Raw genomic sequence first — 18,775 nt, 5'->3', positions numbered from 1 at the left:
TGGCCCTTCAATTCCTCAAGCCCCTTAAGCTAGCTCTGCCAGTTAGAAAGATAAAAGCTGTTGTGTTATTATCTGATTTCTGCATTCTTGCTTGCTTGTAGTATCTTTTCATCCTCTTGCTATTCAAATCTCTATTACCATTAACTTTAAAATATTCAATTTTCAGAAAAGTGTTCCAAAGGCTCTCAACCCTCTCAGAGAAAATATTCCAGCTCATCTTTGCCTTTATTTTTAAGCTGGGACTCCTTTTCCTAAGGTCTTCTGTAAGAGCAAGTATCCATCTGCCCTGTCTAACCCATGAGAATATTTATGTTTCATTTAATTTCCTCGCTGCTCTAAACTCCAGTACGTGCATTTCCTCATTTATAACCATATTTGTTGCAGGTAGCAGTCTACCGAAGCTTGTCTGAACTGCTTTGAGCATATTAAAAGCCTTTAAATAAGGAGACCAAACTGCACGTGGTAGTCATGATGACTCTCACCAATGCCCTATGTAAATGAGCATAAGCCTCCCGACTGGTCTGCTTCACAGCCCCTCAATCTATATTACTGAGCAGTTCGGTAAGGAACACTGAGAGTATGTGGAAGGTATATTCAGTTTTTGCAATATGCTAATCTTGATAAACATATGAATTGTGTTCAGTCTTGTAACAACAGCAAACTATCGATCTTCCGTATAGAATGTTCAGATCGTATTGTTTCAAATTTGACAGTGATAGACTTTTTTTCTTGGCAAATTTCGTTAAGACTAGGTCATCAGAGGACAATGACACGACGATCATATTGGTTCAGTCCATGTTTACACAGGTTGATAGTTCATTTCTATTTTTAACTTTTTCAGTCTCTGCAAATTTTAGAATATGCTTAATGTTGTCAAATCCACCACTTAACGTAACTCCTATCCCTCACTCAGACTGCATACTGAAGATTCCTATTTTCAAATTGTACAGGACCATTGATTATTAGACCTCCTTTATTTGCTTGAATGACAAAGCCAATCAACTATCAGATCTTTGCATTAGATGTGAAAAAGTTAGGCTTAAAGGTTTTTATTTATGTAATGAAGATCAAAAGACTCCTTCAAATTTATAATATATTGAGTCAATAAGATTGTTGCTTTTAATCTCCTATTCAGGATCAGGAGAATGAGGAATTGAGAAGGGCCCATGACAAGCGTCTGGCGCGTCTACGAGTGTTGCAGAACAACTACAGGTTACTTAAGGGACAAGTAAAGGAACTGGAGGAGGGACAAATCGAGTAAGAGCATATAAACTAACCCCAGTCCTGATAAAGGATCTCAGCCTGAAATGTTGATTGTTTATTCATTAGCAAAGATGCTGTCTGATCTGCTGAGTTCCATCAGTTTCCATGTGTGTTGCATGTAAAAACTTTATTGTTAATTGAAACTGGCAGTATATGTGTATCTAATTATGGATTGATTATTGCGACAAAAGTAGATCCAACTTTAAGAGAGAGACGTTAGATCCATTTTAGAATAATGTAAAAAGAAAAAAGATAATGCAAATATTAGAAATTTGAATTTAATGGAGAAACTGCTAGGGATGAACAGGAAAGAATAAGATCAAGTTTTGGAGATAGCTCTCATAAGTGAATGTTCACTTTTTATTGTTCACTTAATATTTTTTGCTGTTACTTTGCTATATTATAGATGAGGGTAATAATGATTGCTTGCAGTGTTAGAATTAAAGATCTTGCTATTCTTCAAGCTAAACTGTTTCAGTACAACTATTACAGTAGTATTTTCACTGTGAAATGAAAAGTTGCCTTGATATCTTGTTTACGTGGGGGTGGGGGGGAGAGAGAGTCAGGGTGTGTACAGTCTGGTTGCCACCTAATCTGTTTACTCTCAATATTTAACAGCAGATCAAATGATTAAGGAGCATTTACTTGTGAATAGCTTGTTTACTGATAATCTGATCATCGGGTCTGTGTGACTCTAGACCTCATCATAGCCGTGGGCAAAATAAGGACCAACGAGCTGAACTCCAGGGGTGAAATGAGATTCACTGCCTTTAACAAGACAGCATATGATCAATCATGCCACATGCTTTCTTCACCATTTTATCTACCTATATTTTCACTTGCAAGGAACTGTGTACTTGTACTCTAGGGCTCTCTACACTTCAATACGCTTGAACAAGGCAGTGGGGTTAAACTAACCTGGGGGAAACTCTGTGTAATACTTTCAATAGTTAGGGTCATACTGTGTACAAGAGAAGATGGTTGTCTTAGACTTGGATGTAAGACTTCTCAGTGCAGTGACGTAGGCTCAGCCTTTTCTAGCAGTTTGATTAATGGTAGAATTACACAGGATTAAAACAGGCCTCTTGCCCCAACTCACCCATGCTGACAAAGGAACCTAAGAAGGCCCCAGTTGCCTGTTTCTCTAAACCTTTTAAATACATGTCTCTATCCTTGTCCTAATGTATTTCAGATTTTGAAATTTTACCCACTTCTGCCAACTCCTCTGAAAGCTCATTCTGTACATGACCACACTCTGGAAAAAGCCCTGTAACAACATCATTTTGAATCTTAGCTGCATCCTTTCTAACTTAATTGCATCGTATGTATGCATAATATTCTAGGTGCAGTTTCATCAGCATCTTGTGAAACTGTAATCTGTTATCCTAATGTAAACAAGAGAAAATCTGCAGATGCTTGAAATCCAAGCAGCATACACACAAAGTGCTGGAGAAACTCAGCAGGCCAGGAAGCATCTATGGAAAAGAGTACATTTGACATTTCGGGCAGAAACCCTTCGTCAGGACTCTAACCTTAAATGTACACTCTCTGCCATACCACCAATTTTAGTGTCATCTGCAAACTTAATATTGATGAGAAATGATAGGGGACTCAGCACTAATCTTGTGGTCCACAACTGGTTCCAAGGCTCCAGTCTGGAAACCAGTTTTGCTCTACCACCCTCTGATTCCTTCCACCAAGCCAATTTTATATTCATTTAGCTTGTTCACTCTGTCTTCCATGTATCTTTCTATCCTTCCAGACTGGCCTACCATGCATGACTTTATAAACAGTCTTACTGGACTTCTAGTAAGATGGCAGAATGCTCAGATGCAGAGGCCTCTCTGGGTCCAAACAAAGGTGTAATTATTCGTCCCTTACGTGTTTTTACACTGTTGCAAGACACTGCTAGTTATCAAGAACATCAAGTACTGCAGCTTTACCACACTAGTGAGTTGCATGATAGCAATAGAGCTGAACTTCACCATGTTGAAGCCTGTTTCAGCCACCCAGGAAAGAAGGTGTTAGAGGTGGTGCAAGATTCAACAAATAGTGGAAGTGGCTGGCTTGGACTTTTTTATTGTGATCACAGGAACCTGCTGGAAATTGGCAATATAGAATACTGTGAGTCCAATTCACTAGTTCATGGGCAAGACTGACTTTGGGGAGCTGCGTGGTCCATACCATCATGCTTCACATGCCTAAGAGGGAACGAGACACTGGAACTAGCTGTGTACTGCTGGATTCGGTACTGGTTGGGGGGGGGGGGGGTCTGGCCCCTCCTGTCAGTGCTGTCCTGCAAGAAAATTAATCTTAGGGTTGTATTTTGTGACAGGTATGTACTTTGATGATAAATTTACTTTGAACTTTGATCCATACACCATATATCTTCAGGCCATGACACTCAGGGACTTGAGCTGTATTATTTTTTGTGACTGTATATCTTTCTGCTATCATAATTAAATTGAAGTTCAAATTTAATTATCATTCAACCATATATGAATATAGCCAATTGAAACAGTGTTCCTTCGAGGCCAAAGTGCAACACACATTACCAGCAGAACATAACACACAGCACAAATTGTACATATGGCTATGATTCAGAAAAACATACAGTTACAAAAAAAAATAGCCAAAGTGTGTGAGTGGCATGACTGTAGTCCTGGTCCAGCTTGTTCTTCCAATGAGCGACGACAGGAGGGCAGCAGCGAGGCACCAGGCTCCAACCCAGTATGGATTCCTGTGCACCCCACAGAGGCCTGTGTTCTCCCACTTTGCTTCGGTGTCTCTTCTCTTGGGTGGCTGCAACAGGTGCACCCATGGCTTCAGCCTAAACCAAGGCAATGCAGCTACCCTCAATGTACCTTTGAACCAGACTTGTGGTATTCTACATTACTAGTGTCAAACAGGGTCTCATGCTCACATTAAATCATAGGACTGAAGGTGTATATATGAATGCACGCAGTATGTGGAATAAAGTAGGTGATATTGTCGTGCAGTTAGAGATTTGCAGGGACAACATTGTGGGCATTATTGAGTTGTAGCTGAAAGAAGATTATAGTTTGGAGGTTAGCATCAAGAAATACACTTTGTAATGAAAAGATGAGGCAGAGTGGGTGGCATGTCTCTGCTGGTAAAAATTGAAATCAAATCCTTAGTAAAAGGTGACAAAGGATCAAAAGATGTAGAATCCTTGTGAGTAGAGTTAAGAAATTGCAAGGGTAAAAAGACCCTGAAGGGAGTTATGTACAGGCCTTTGAACACTAGCCAGGATGTGGGCTACAAATTACATCGGGAGATAGAAAAGGCATGTCAAAAGGCCAATGTTACAACAGTCATGGAAGATTTCAATTTGCAGGTAGATTGGGAAAATCAAGTTGGTGCTAGATCCGAAGAGAGAGAATTTGTGGAACATTGAAAAAATGGCTTTTTAGAGCAGCTTGTTGTTGAGCCCATTATGGGATCAGCTATTCTGGATTGAGTGTTGTGTAATGTTATTAGGGAGCTAAAGGTAAACAACCCCTTAAGAGTCAGTAATCATTTGAGAGGAAGAAGCTAAAGTCATATGTTTCTGGACTACAGTGGAATGACAGGGGCATGAGAGAGGAGCTGGACAAAGTTGATAATAAGGGGACTAATAAGGATGACAGTCGAGGAGCAATGGCGGGAGTTTCTGGGAGAAAGTTGGAAGGTGCAGTTTCAATACATCCCAAATAAGTAGTAGTATTCCAAATGCAGGATGACACAATCGTGGCTGGAAGGGAAGTCAAAGCACATAAAATCAAAAGAGAGGGAATATAATAGAACAAAAATTGATAGGTAGTTAGAGATTGGGGAACTTAAAGGCAATTAAAAATGCCATGGTGGGGGGGGAATAGATGAATTATGAAGGTAAGCTAGCTAGCAGTATCAAAGAAGATACCAAAAGCTTTTTCAGGAATATAAAGAACAAATGAGGTGAGAGTAGATCTTGGACTGCTGGAAAATGATACTGGAGAAACAGTAATAAGAGACAAGGAAATAATGGTTGAACTGAGAAGTATTTTGCATTAGTCCTCACTGTGGAAGGCACGAGCAGTATGCTGGAAATTTAAGAGTGCCAAGGAGCAGAAATGAGTTTAGTTGCAATTACAGGGAGAAGATGCTTGGGAAACTGAAAAGTCTGAGGGTAGATGAGTCATCTGGATCAGCTGGACTATACCACAGGGTTCTGAAAGAGATAGCTTTGATGAAATATTGGAGGTATTAGTAATAATATTTCAAGAATCAATATTAGATTCTAGCATGATTCTGGAGGGCTGGAAAATTCAAATGTCACTCATCTCTTCAAGAATGGAGTGCAGCAGAAGAATGGAAATTATAGGCAAGTTAGCCTGATCTCAGTGGTTGTGAAGATGTTGGAATTGATTGTTAAGGATGTAGTTTCAGGGGATTTGGTGGCACATAATAAAATAAGCCAAAGTCATCTTGTTTTCCTTAAGGGGCATCTTGCCTCACAAATTGGTAGCAATTCTTTGAGGAAATAACAAGCAGGGTAGAGAAAAGAGAATTGGTGAATGTTGTGTACTTTTCAGAAGGCCTTTAACAAGATGCTGCACATGGGGCTGCTAAGTTAGTTAAGAGCCCATGGTATTACAGGAAAGATACTAGCATGGATAAAGCATTGGCTGATTGGCAGGAGGCAAAGAGTGGGAATCAAAGGAACCTTTCCTGATGGACTGCTGTGACTAGTGATGTTCTGCAGGGGACAGTGTTGGGACCACTTCATTTTATCTTCTAGATCAGGGGTCAGCAACCTTTACCACTGAAAGAGCCACTTGGACCCGTTTCCCACAGAAAAGAAAACACTGGGAGCCGCAAAACCCATTTGATATTTAAAATGAAATAACACTGCATACAATGTTTTGTTTTGCCTTTATGCTATGTATAAACAAACTATAATGTGTTGCATTTATGAAATTGATGAACTCCTGCAGAGAAAACGAAATTACATTTCTGCATGCAACAAAAACATTTTGAACTCCGAAAAAAAGACGTTGGGTTGAAGGTTACTTTTAAGTAAAATACTCAACGTCTATTTGAGTCCTTCTTGTATTTATGAAAAACGCCAAACTTAAATTTGCCGCCAGCAGCAAACCAAAAATAACGTCAGCCAGCTGTCAACCTGAAAAATAAAAGGACTATTTCACTGAACAATGAAAACATATGAATATACGTAAAATAATAGGCAATTAAAATATTTATTATACTTGTTCAGTTTGACTCACACCTGACAATGCAGTCGTATTCAGTAGGGATGGATCGATGCTTAGGGGACTGACCGGGAAGGATAATGTGTTTTTTTCCTCTCTGAACTCACAGAAGCGTTTCCCAAACGATGTTTGCATTGCGATGATTGCAGAATGTAAATACTCTGAATTTATCATGTCGTGACCTTGTTTGAACTCTCTCAAATTGGGGAAGTGAGACAATGTGCCTTTCTGTAAATCTCTGGCAAGCAACGTCAACTTGCGCTCGAATGCCAAAACATCCTCCAACATGTGCAGGGCTGTACGTCCTTTCCCCTGAAGAGCTGTGTTCAGCGTGTTCAGGTGCGCTGTCATGTCTACCATGAAGTGTAGCTTTTCCAGCCACTCTGGCTGTTCCAGCTCAGGAAAGTTGAGCCCTTTGCTGCCCAGGAAAGTTTTCACTTCTTCCAGACACGCGACAAAGCGTTTCAGCACCTCCCCTCTGGACAGCCAGAGATAAAAACACGTTGTAGCGGTGTGCTACACGCAGTCAGTAAACTGCAGTCAAAATAAAAGATAGCTTTATTCGAACTAAACAGCCTTGCTTTTAAGCCTCCCTCAACCTGCCCCCCATGGGCGCGGATGCTGCAAAAGACACGTACTCACAAACCCCCGTAGGCTATCTCCCTTAGCCGGAACGCTGGCTAATTGTGAGCCGGTTCGGATGTGTCAGGAAATGGGTCGCCACAACGTCTTATTTAGATTGTACAAGATCACCATAATCTTCAAATTTAGATTTACATTTCAAAAACTAACAAACTAACATAAAATACATTTTAATTAAATACTGACCATGTAGCGGTGTGCTACACGCAGCGCTAAAATTACAACACAAGAGTCGGTAACTGCAGTCGAAGGAAAAAACTTTATTCGAAATCTTCAGCCTCACTTTTAAGCCTCCCTCAACCTGCCCCCCATGGCGCAGAGGCTCCAAAGCTCTGTGCTCGCAAACCCCTGTAGGCTATCTAATTGTGAGTCGGTTCGGATGTGCCAGGAAAAGGGTCGCCACAACCAATTATTTCCCAAAGCAACAGGGAGCCGCAGCACAGACGTAAAAGAGCCACATGTGGCTCCGGAGCCGCGGGTTGCCGACCCCCGTTCTAGATCATTGATTTGTGACAGAATTGTGGACGATACAATGATAGATGGAGGGGCATGTAGTGTTGAGGAAGCAGGGAGGCTACAGATGAAGAATGAGCAAAGAATTGGCAAATGGAATACAGAGTAGGGAAATGTATATTCATTTTGGTAGAAGGACTAAAAGCATAGGCTGTTGTCTAAATGGGGAGAACATTCAAAAATAAGTGGTGCAAAAGGACTTGGGAGTCTTTGTGCAGGATTCCCTAAAGGTTAATTTACAGATTGAGTCATTGGTGACAAACGCAAATGCAGTGTTAGCATTCATTTTGCGAGGACTAGAATATAAATGCAAGGATGTAATGTTGAGGTTCTATAAGGCTTTGATAAGGTCTCATCTGGAATATTGTGAGCAGTTTTGGGCCGCTTATTTAAGAAAGAAAGTGCTGACATTGGAGAGGGTTCAGGAGAATGATTCTGGGAATTAAAGCTTCTCATAGGAGGAGCAATTGATAGCTCTGGATCTTTACTCATTGGAATTTAGAAGAATGAGTGGTGGGGAGGGGTGGATCTCATTGAAACCTATCAAATGTTGAAAGACCTAGATAGAGTGGATGTGAAGAGGACGTTTTTTATGGTGGGGGAGTGAGTCTAGGACCAGAGGGTACAGCCTCAGAATATATGGATGTCCATTTAGAATGGAGATGGCTAGGAATTTCTTCAGCCTGAGGGTGGCGAATCTGTGGAATTCATTGCCACAGGTGGCAGTTGAGACCATGCCATTTAAGGTGGAGGTTAATAGGGTCTTGTTTAATCAGAGTGTGAAAGATTACGAGGAGAAGGCAGGAGATTGGGGTTGAAAGGGAAATTGATCAGCCATGGTGAAATGGCGGTGCAGACTCGATTGGAAGAGTGGTGTAATTCTGCTCCTGTGTAACAATGTCCAAGACAATCATTCAGTCCATTTGTGGATTATGTACCATCTCAGCACAATGAATCACAACTATTCCAGGCGACAACAATGGTAAACAATAAGCCCAGCTCTATTGTTATCGAGCTGCTTGCTTGATGTTCTTTGTATCCAACAGTGACTTGCAATCGTAAAAAAGACATATAGAGCAAACAAATACACCTTTCATTGGACCTGGAGAAGTCACTGTGCCTGAGTGCACCGCCATCTTACCGGAATGTATTTATATATACCATATGTGCTCTGTGCGACTGTTGGTACTGTGTTTTGCACCTTGGTCCCAAAGGAACGCTGTTTCATCTGGCTGTATTCATGTGTATGGTTAAATAACAATTAAACTTGAACTTGAAGTCTATATAGATAATGCCCTGCCTTATCAATCCTGTTGATGATCTTTAAAAAAAAACTCATTTGTGAAAGATGAATTTCTATGCACAAAGGCATGATGATGATCCCTGATTAGTTCTTACTTTTCTAACTGCAAATACAGTAGATTCTCTCTGTCAGAATTCCACACCAGTAACTTCCCCAGCACTGATGTTAGGTTCATCACCCTGCAGTTCCCTGGCTTATCCTTGCAGCCCATGTTAAATAAAGACACAGTATTAGCTGTGATCCATTCATCTAGAACCTCACCTGTGGCTAAGGAAGATGTAAAAGATCTCATGCCTCTTTTTTGCCCTCTTGATTTCCTCCTTAAATGTATTCATACATCTCTTATAATCGTTGAGGGATTTGCTTGATTCTGTATGTCTCCTTTTTCATCAATATCCCTCATCAGCTAAGTACAATAGTATAATTTAAGGAGTGTTTTTGTAAGTATGTGGAGGAGCAAGACTTGGAGAGAGATGGGCTGAACACAGGAAATTGGAACTTATGGGCACTGTGTTTGGCTTCTACTGGTTGGGCAGAATGTTCTGTATTTATCTATGCCATATTGCTGAATGACTTCCTTCCTTCCATCATAAGGTCGAATATAGGGTAATTTACTGATACTTGCACATTGCTCTTTGCCAGTTTTTTTAGTTAATGAGGCCATCAATGCCTGCATACAGTAAGGGCTCAACAATATTCATGCATAGGCTGATAGGTTGATTACCACAGACACACATTGGCTGCCATCTATACCATTCATAAAATGTTGCTCAAATCTTATACATACTTCATTTAGGAATATTTTGCAATTCTTTCATCACCATGCTTTCACGATTCTTCAGCTCCTTGCGGATCTACATTGTTAGATTTTCTCTATAATGTACATCGTAGAGTATCAGAACAGTTCACCACCACATTTTCAGTAGTTGTAACGGATGGGCACGAAATGCCCAAATCCTGTAAGTCAATGGAAAAAAATGGCAAAAGCTCCCAGCAGTGCTAATCACTGAACGTTGTGAAATAAGAATGTAGAATCTTTTTCATGTTTTTAATTAAGTTATTAAGGAGACATTTTTTTAAACATTAGTTTTACAAAATGAATGCCACACTGGGCTAGAACTCTTCAGAGACCTAAGACCCAAGTTAGACTGTAGCATAGACAGATGGCACAGATTTTTTTTACTGCAACTAAGAGTTTTAAGTTCCCATTGGTAGCAAATTCACTGTGTAATGCACAGAATGGGCAATAGAATCACTGGCATATGAAGGCAGCAACACACTTCTGAGATTGTACTCAAGGTACTTTAGTGGGGCACCTTTCCTGAACCACTGTTGGCCATGGCCCCATTTTTCAATAATTTTCTTTCATAAAATATGTCATAAATGCTTTTCTTTCCTCCTCCTCTGTTTTTCATTGTTACTTCTGGAAGGTCAACATGGATTTTCAATTACATGTACACTTGGAACAACAGAATCGTATTTCAGGTTACTCTACCACAGCTTTTTGCTTCAGATTTATAGATCAGACCTTGGACAATATGAATATGGCAATTTAGTTGTGGAATTGTTTGGAGAGCAAAATATCTGTTTGATTAGTTTCTTCATTTTAAATGAATTGTGGATTTGGCTGTAGTTATAACACAAGTTTTTTTTAAAGACTATGTAATGTTATGTTTAGAAAGGGGAGGAATTTAATGAAAGTTGTGAATAACTTCATGTTTCTTGTTTATATCATGACCCACAAATTTCAACAGCAAAGGCAAGCAGCAGCGTGCAGATCCTTGGCAGCTGCGGCAGGAAGACAGTGATGGTGTATGGAATGAACTAGCGTACTTCAAACGGGAACACAAAAAGCTATTGACTGAAAAGTGAGTTTTCTTTTCTTAGCAAATTTACACATGCAGAGCCATATCACATCTGTCTGATCTTCTGGTGCCTAAAAGCCACACAGAGGAATTCCTCGCAAGGATAAAAACAGGCCAACTTCTTTTATCAAATAAACCAGTCTCTTCCTATCAGCTGCAGTGACAAGTTTAGTAGTGGTAACAATATCTGTATAATGTGATAGGGGGATTGTGTTAATTAATGTGGCTCTCATCTGTTGGAGGTGTCGCTCTTCATTAGCCTGTATTTTGCACACTGCCGTGCTTCATTTGTTGAATAAGGTGGTGAGGGGATAACCTAGCCAGCCGTGTTCGTTTGATCTACTTGCTACATACGTGATATAGAAGGTCTCATCTCTCTCTGTTCCCTGCACTGTCCTGCTAATCCCAGCTGAGCTCATTATGATGTAGCCTTGCTGCCTCTCTTGGAGCCAGAGCTGTCCAAGCTAATTACTGGTAGCAGCAGAGCTGGCTGTTAAGGATCTGGTGCATATCTGCAAACACGGTCCTTGGAACTGACCTGGAGAGAGCACAGGGGAGTCACTTTCTTTCTTGCTGTGCATAGGCTGTCCTCGGGGGTTAGCATTGATCCCTTCACATAGCTTTCAAGTTGGAGTGAGTATTAAATAAAGCATTAAAGAGAACTTGTGTTTTCTGAAACAAATACAACGAATATTGCTTTGATACTATGTTTGTGAGCTCTTAAAAGAAATTTCTTAAAAGCTAGCTTTATTGTCCAGCCACTATTTATACACATACTGTATGTATGTGTGTGTTATATATGTGAAATTACATTTTTGTGATTTTGAAAAAAATCATTGCTTTCCCATCTGGTATGTTGCCCCACTCATATCAATTAGCTAAAATACGATGGACTGCAAGCAAAAAGTAATAATCTGAATTTAGTGATTCAAAGAAATCCTGCACTCATTGTTTGTTACTAGTGCAAAAACTACTTTCTCTCTTCAATAAGAGGAGAGAATTAGGCTACTCGGCCCATCAAGTCTGTTCTGCCATTCCATCATGGTTGATTTATTATCCCTCTCAATTCCAAAGAAAAAAGATAATAGATTAAAGGGACATTGTTATCTGGCTGGTTTTAGTTAAATCTACATTCTTTTTTACTTGAATTGAAACTCTTCTAGATTATTAAGGCTAGTGACAGACAATAAATATTGGTGTAAGACTACTGGAGATTTGATGTGACTTGATCCTGTTTCTTGTCCAATGGTAACAAAAAACTGGGTTTATAATTGCTCTTGCTGTACTTTTCTATGCTACATTGGTTAAATTTAACTGGAATATATTGTTATGTACCTAGCAACAGTAGTAATTAATTCTAACAAAGTAATATTTTAGTATGGCTTGTGACTTGAGGTTACAATTTGCTACTCCTAATTACACTGAAATTAAATACTTTTCTTTTTAAAATTACCATATTTCCAGATGTAGTCTACCTTAAGATACAAGAACACTTTCTCTTTCAACTCCCAAAACAAGCATAAAAGATGATGTGCTTGCATTATAAAATTTTAAAAATGGTGATCATTTCTTATGGTAGCAGTCTGATGCTAATATGCCATATATCAAATATTCACAAAAGCATAATGTCAGTTACTTTACAGTCCTCACATTACTGCTGAAAGCATTATGATAATCTTTTTATTCAGAATTATGTATTACTTCTGTATGAAAATTCCATTGGGAACACATAAGTGACAATGTCAGTCAACAAATAAAATATACTTTAGAAGGCAGTAGCAGACTCATATTATGGGTCTGGTGTCAGCTTGCACAATGTATGTTAAGCTATGTTAAGCTTTTGCATTTTTATACACAAGGGGCAGCCTAATGGATATCTCATGGATTTGAAATTATGGTCAGATTCTACCATTGAATAACAGATTGATCCACTGCTTCACTTATGTAGTGGAAGCACTTTATTCTAACTGGTTGGTTCATTAATAACCAGAAAACAGCTGATTTTATTTGGGCTCTTTTCACAATCCTTTCCCTATGTCCTGGCTTTAGTTTTAGCTACGCTACCGTGCTCAGATCAGTTGTGAGTTGTAAGGATTAGCGAGTGCAAATTTCTCACTTTGGAGTCCCTGAGCTGTGCAGAGTGACTACTTATGCAGTGATTCACATTCGAGTTGCAATATAAGAATGAGAAATCTTCGTAAAATGTAGAATTATGTTGACATTCTGATTAACTTTTATTAAGTTTTGAGATCTAAGATCAATTTCTGGAAGTATTAACCAAAAGAAGTGACAGATGTCTCTTGCTACCAGAAAAAAGATGGTGTGTAAAACACAGTTCTTTAATGATGGGGAGAGAAGAGGATATCTGCAAGGAATTTACTGTTTCTTTTAAAATTATTAGCCAAAGAGAATTTTTAAATTTTGCAGTGGTCCCCCTGCTGAGTTTTGCTTCAACCTAATGGTGTTAGACTTTGAGTTTAATGAAATTTAATATAGTTAAAGGAATTGGTTAGTTAATTTCTTTTCATCTGGAGTGCTTGTGGGTGTTGGGACTAATGAGTGTCCTTTGCCCTCAGTGAGCAAAAAAAAAGTGGATGCAAGAGACTGTCTGAAAGGAATATGTAATTTGTGATGATACCTTGAATGCTTATGAATTATGAAACATAGATAATGTGGAACTTTGCCCATAATTATTTATTTACTTGCTGTAAATGCAAATAAAACATATAAAATTGCTAGCAGATCCCCTGTAGCATTGTTTGCATGAGTTTGAGTTTGCCTTGCTGTTGCAAGGCAAAATGGAAAGAAGGATGCCAGTCTCTTCTGAAATAACCTGGAAAAAAAGTTGAAAGAAGTGGGTGGGAGGACGTAAATGGGGAGATTTTTGACATACTTCCCAGAGAACAAATATTTTGTGACAAATGTATCAGCATGAGTCTTTGCAGACAGGAAGAGTGGACCAGAAATGCAACTGTGGTACATGCATATCTAACTATTCTAATCTTACAAGCTGATCATGGGAGTTTCTCTAAATCAGGAAGGCTAATTGTCATATTCTTTGAACTGTACTTCTAGTACACATAGCTCTGAGTTGGGAATATTTTTGCAGAATTCATGATTTAGTCTGTTTCATTCAATTAAACCACTAAGTGATTTCAGAAACTCAAAATCTGGTGCAAAAACATTCAGGTTGTCTACTTTTTAAAATAAGGTGTTACTCTAAAGTTGACTTCTTGTAAATGTTGTTTTGTTCAGTTTCCCTTCAAACATGAATATACTCATAGTAAACAACAGCACAGAAATAAGCCATTTGGCCCATTTAGTCTGTGCCAAACTATATTCTGCCTAGTCCTGTCAACCTGCACCTGGCCCACATACCTCCACGTACTTACCCAAACTTCTCTTAAATATTGAAATCAAACCCACATCCATAACTTCTGCTGCCATCTTGTTCCAGACTCTCAACGCATTCTGGGTGAAGAAGTTCTCCTTCATGTTTCCCTTATTTACACTTTTGCGCTTAACCGATGCCCTCTAGTTCTAGTCTCACCCTACCTCAGTGGAAAAAGCCTCCTTAAACTCTTAATTTTATATAGGTCTATCAGATCTCCTGTCATACTGCTACACTGCTGGAAATGAAGTCCTAACCTATTCAACCTTTCCTATAACTCAGGTCCTCAACTCCTGACAACATCCTTGTAAATTTTCTCTGTACTCTTTCAATTTTATTGATTGCTTTCCTGTTGGTTATGACCAAAACTGCACTCATTTCTCCTAATTAGGCCTCACCAACATCTTATTCATAACATCCCAACTCTTGTACAGGTAGTCCCCGAGTTATGAATGTCCGACTAACAGACAACTCGTACTTACGAACCGAGGAAGGAGAACGCCGTCTGCCATTTTAAGTCAGATCCCGACGCCGTCCGCCATTTTAAGTTGTTGCTGTTGACACTGTGTTGAGTGTTTAACTTTGTATTTGGCTTAAAATTTTCTTAGTAAGATTCACCCTAACCCCCCCACTGTTCTGGTCGGCTGGTGGCATAGTGAGATCAGTGCCGGGCTGGAGAACGGAGGTTTCCGAGTTTCAGTCCAGTGACTCGCATACCATCTGTGCTGGGTTGATAGCGAGCTCGCAACTCGACCTCGTAAAGAAAAAAAAATTGTCTCTTCCTATTCTTTCGCTTTCAATAAATTAGTAGAAACCTTCTGGATTCTCCTTCACCCTGGTCTGCTGGAGCAAAGTCATGCCTTTTAGCCCTCTTGATTTCCCTCTTAAGTATCCTCTTGCATTTCTTATACTTCTCAAGTGCTTCATTTGTTCCTTGCTGCCTATATCTGCTCTGAGAATTGGATGGTCATTCCATTTTTCAGAATTTACCATTGTTCATATTAATACATACGTCTCCAGTATTTGCTTAATATTTATTTTAGAACCTTTTTGGTTTCAAGAAGCAATTCCAACATTAGCTGACTATTTTGCTGTTAGGAAGTGTTGGGGAAGGTGAGGAGATGATCACTATTTGGTGCCCTTTTCACTGTTTCTAACTGGACCTTCAGTTGCATATGGGATAATGATTTTTTAGTGCTAGAGACAGGATCAATCACAGCATTGCAAAAGAATTCTGACAGGTCCAGGGTTAGGAAAGGAATAGAGGAATATGGGCCAAATGTAGAAAACTGGAACTAGAATAAGTGAATTTAGTTAGCATGGATAAAATGGGTTGAAGAATGAATGAATTAAGCCATTTTGACTAAGTAGTTTGATCTCAAAAAAGTCTTTGTGAGTTTTGCAAACTTACCTTGCATCCAATATAGATGACTTCAAATTTCCTCATAACATATGCCAACTTTTTTTTATGATTCTCAGCGGGCTTGGGTGCATTGCATCCATTAATGTAGATTTGTAATTGATTGTGGCCCCAGTAGTGATCTGTAAAGTACCACATTAGTTAAAACTTGGCAACATGAAAATTTATCTATTTTCCTACTGTCAATTTTCTATCTGTTAACTAATCCACTATGCATATTAATATATTATTCTCTTCTGACACTTTCTTCTGTGGTTAAAGTCTTACTTAAAGTTTTATTTTGGAAATCTAATATATTGTCTGGTTCCACTTCATCCACCTTTTTAGTTCCATCTTCAATGAGCGTTAACACATTTGTTGAACACTATTTGCTTTTCTTCAGGACTGGGAGAATTGTCCCCTCAGTGTTCTTCAGTATGGTTGTTAACCTGAGAAAAATAGGATTGCAGAATAAGTAAATCTGAGATTAAGTACTGAAAGTTTAAAAGAAGCAAAACAAGAATTAAGGTTTGTTCCTGGAGAAATGTAGCAATGTTTTGCTAAACTTGATTGAATCATGGTTTCGATCACATTCCAGAGAAGTAGTGTGCATAGTTCTAGTTGTTAAAACAAAGGGTATTGGAGAAGTTGCAGATGTAGGAATGCAAGTATAAGACCATAAGACATAGGAGCAAAATTAGGCCATTCAGCCCATTGAGTCTGCCCTGCCATTTCATTGTGGCTGATCCCAGATCCTGTTCAATCCCATACACCTGCCTTGTCATTATATCCCATGATGCCCCGACCAGTCAGGAATCTAATAACTTCTGCTTTAAGTATACACATGGACACTGCAGTCTGTGGCAGAGTAAGCCACAGATTCACCACTCGTTGACTAAAAAAAAATACCCCTTACTTATGTTCTAAAAGGTCACCCCTCAAATTTGAGACTATGCCCTCTAGTTCTGGATACCCCCACCAGAGGACACATCCTCTCCACATCCACCATATCTAGACCTTTCAATATTCGGTAGGTTTCAATGAGATCCCCAGGCATTCTTCTAAATTCCAGTGAGTACAGGCCCAAAGCTGCCAAACACTCCTCATAAGTTAACCCCCTTCTTTCCCAAAATCATCCTCATGATCCTCCTCTGGTCTCCCTTCAATAACAATACATTCTTTCTAAGATAAGGGGCCTAAAACTGTTGACAATATTCCAAGTACAGTCTGACTAGTTCAACATTATCTCCTTGTTTTTATATTCTATTCCCCTTGAAATAAATGCCAACATTGCACTTGCCGCCTTTACCACATGAGGACTCCTAAGTCCTTTTGCACCTCTGATGTTTGAATTTACTCCCCATTTAGATAATAGTCTGGGCTATTTTTATTTTTACCAAAATGTATTATCATACATTTCCCAGCACCAATTATCCATCTGCCACTTTTTTGCCCATTCTTCCAATTTGTCTATGTCCTGCTGCAATTCCTTTGCTTCCTCAGCACTACCTACCCCTCCACCTATCTTTGCATCATCTGCAAACTTTGCCACAAGGCTACCAATTTCACTATCTAAATCATTGACAAACAATGGGAAAAGTAGCAGTCCCAATACTGACCCCTGAGGAACACCATTAGTCACTGGCAGCCAACCAGAGAAGGCCCCTTTTATTTTCACTCGCTGCCTCTTGCCTGTCAGCCATGTCTCTATCCATGCCAGGCATTCTTAGACCAGTTATACAGTACCAGTTCTGGGTGTAGATTTTACACTTGTCTCTTCCCTTGAAAAGTTTAGTCCATTGTGTGGTGAAGATATTTATCACTATGAAAGGGTTTGGCATCATGGACAGAGTGTTTCCATTTGCTGGAAAGTTTGAGTATCGTGACTGGCAATGTAGTGTTATATTACTTGGCAACACAAAGGAAGGCCATTTGCCACATAGTGTATGATGCTGGCTTTTAAAGCTATGCCATTTGATTCATAACCTCTCTTGCCTCCCTGCAACTTACTGTTTTTCATATACCTGTCAACTCCCTCAGTGTTTTTTTATTCTTTAGGGATACAGCACAGAATAGGCCCTTTGAGCCATGCCGCCCAACAACCACTGATAATCCACGATTTAACCCTAACCTAACCTCAGGACAATTTGCAATGACCATTAATCTACCTACAGGTATGTTTTTGCACAGTGGGAGGAAACTGGAGCACTTGGAGAAAATCCATGCACTCCACAGGGAGCACGTCAGACTCCATACGGTTGATGTCAGAATTGAATTCTGGCATTCCAAGCTGTAATAGCATCGCTCTAACCACTATGTTACTATGGCGGTTTGTTTCATCCACTTGAATTGGGGGCAGAAAGGAGATTCTGTGGCTCCAGAATAGTGTGCTGTTTTCCTGGTGCAAGTGTCCATGGTGCTATGAAGTGGCTACAGAACATCCTTGAGGGAAAGGATGAGCAGCCAGAGGTCACGCACATTGACGCAGAGTGAATATAGGGAGCAAAGAAAGGAGCAGCAGGACCTTAAGAAGAATCCTCTCTGAATAACTTCCAGTGCTATGTGCTTTAAAGTTACTATAAATGAATTTCTGGCTGAAAAGTTGATTTAGGGGTCAGGGACTGATTTTTGGAACATTAGGATGCTTTGTGGGGCAGAAGTGAGCTGTATTAGAGGAACAGGTTACTTCTGAACTAGAGGTGGTCTAATATTCAGGCAGGCAGTTTTGCTTGTGCTACTATGGTGGGTTTCAACTAGATTAACAAGAGGGTGGGATCCCAACCATTAGGGAGGGAAATGAAAGGCTAGAAAGTGATGCAAAAGCCTGCGACAGCAAGTTAAATGGGCATGATGGGTAGTAAAATAGCAGTAGGTGAGGAAAGCCTGTTGGATCAAATTATATAACCATATAACAATCACAGCACGGAAACAGGCCATCTCGGCCCTTCTAGTCCGTGCCGAACGCTTACTCTCACCTAGTCCCACTGACCCGCACTCAGCCCATAACCCTCCATTCCTTTCCTGTCCATATACCTATCCAATTTTACTTTAAATGACAATACCGAACCACTTGTACAGGAAGCTCGTTCCACACAGCTACCACTCTCTGAGTAAAGAAATTCCCCCTCGTATTACCCTTAAACTATT

At 39.7% G+C, this 18,775-nt stretch overlaps 1 protein-coding gene across 5 annotated transcripts in view; it reads left to right on the top strand.

Moving 5' to 3' along the window:
- cntln (centlein, centrosomal protein) overlaps window positions 1-18,775 on the top strand; it is a 515,524-nt gene that overhangs the window by 212,437 nt on the left and 284,312 nt on the right. For all 5 annotated transcript variants that reach the window (XM_059974898.1, XM_059974895.1, XM_059974896.1 and 2 more), the window contains 2 exons: window positions 1,136-1,257; window positions 10,728-10,841. In XM_059974898.1, the coding sequence (XP_059830881.1) occupies window positions 1,136-1,257; window positions 10,728-10,841 (236 nt within the window). The remainder of the gene's footprint in view (window positions 1-1,135; window positions 1,258-10,727; window positions 10,842-18,775) is intronic.

This window comes from Hypanus sabinus, chromosome 7 (assembly GCF_030144855.1).
Source record: "Hypanus sabinus isolate sHypSab1 chromosome 7, sHypSab1.hap1, whole genome shotgun sequence".
NCBI classification, from domain to species: domain Eukaryota; kingdom Metazoa; phylum Chordata; class Chondrichthyes; order Myliobatiformes; family Dasyatidae; genus Hypanus; species Hypanus sabinus.
Note: the sequence above shows the minus strand (reverse complement) of the source record. Positions and strands in the feature narration are given on the sequence as shown.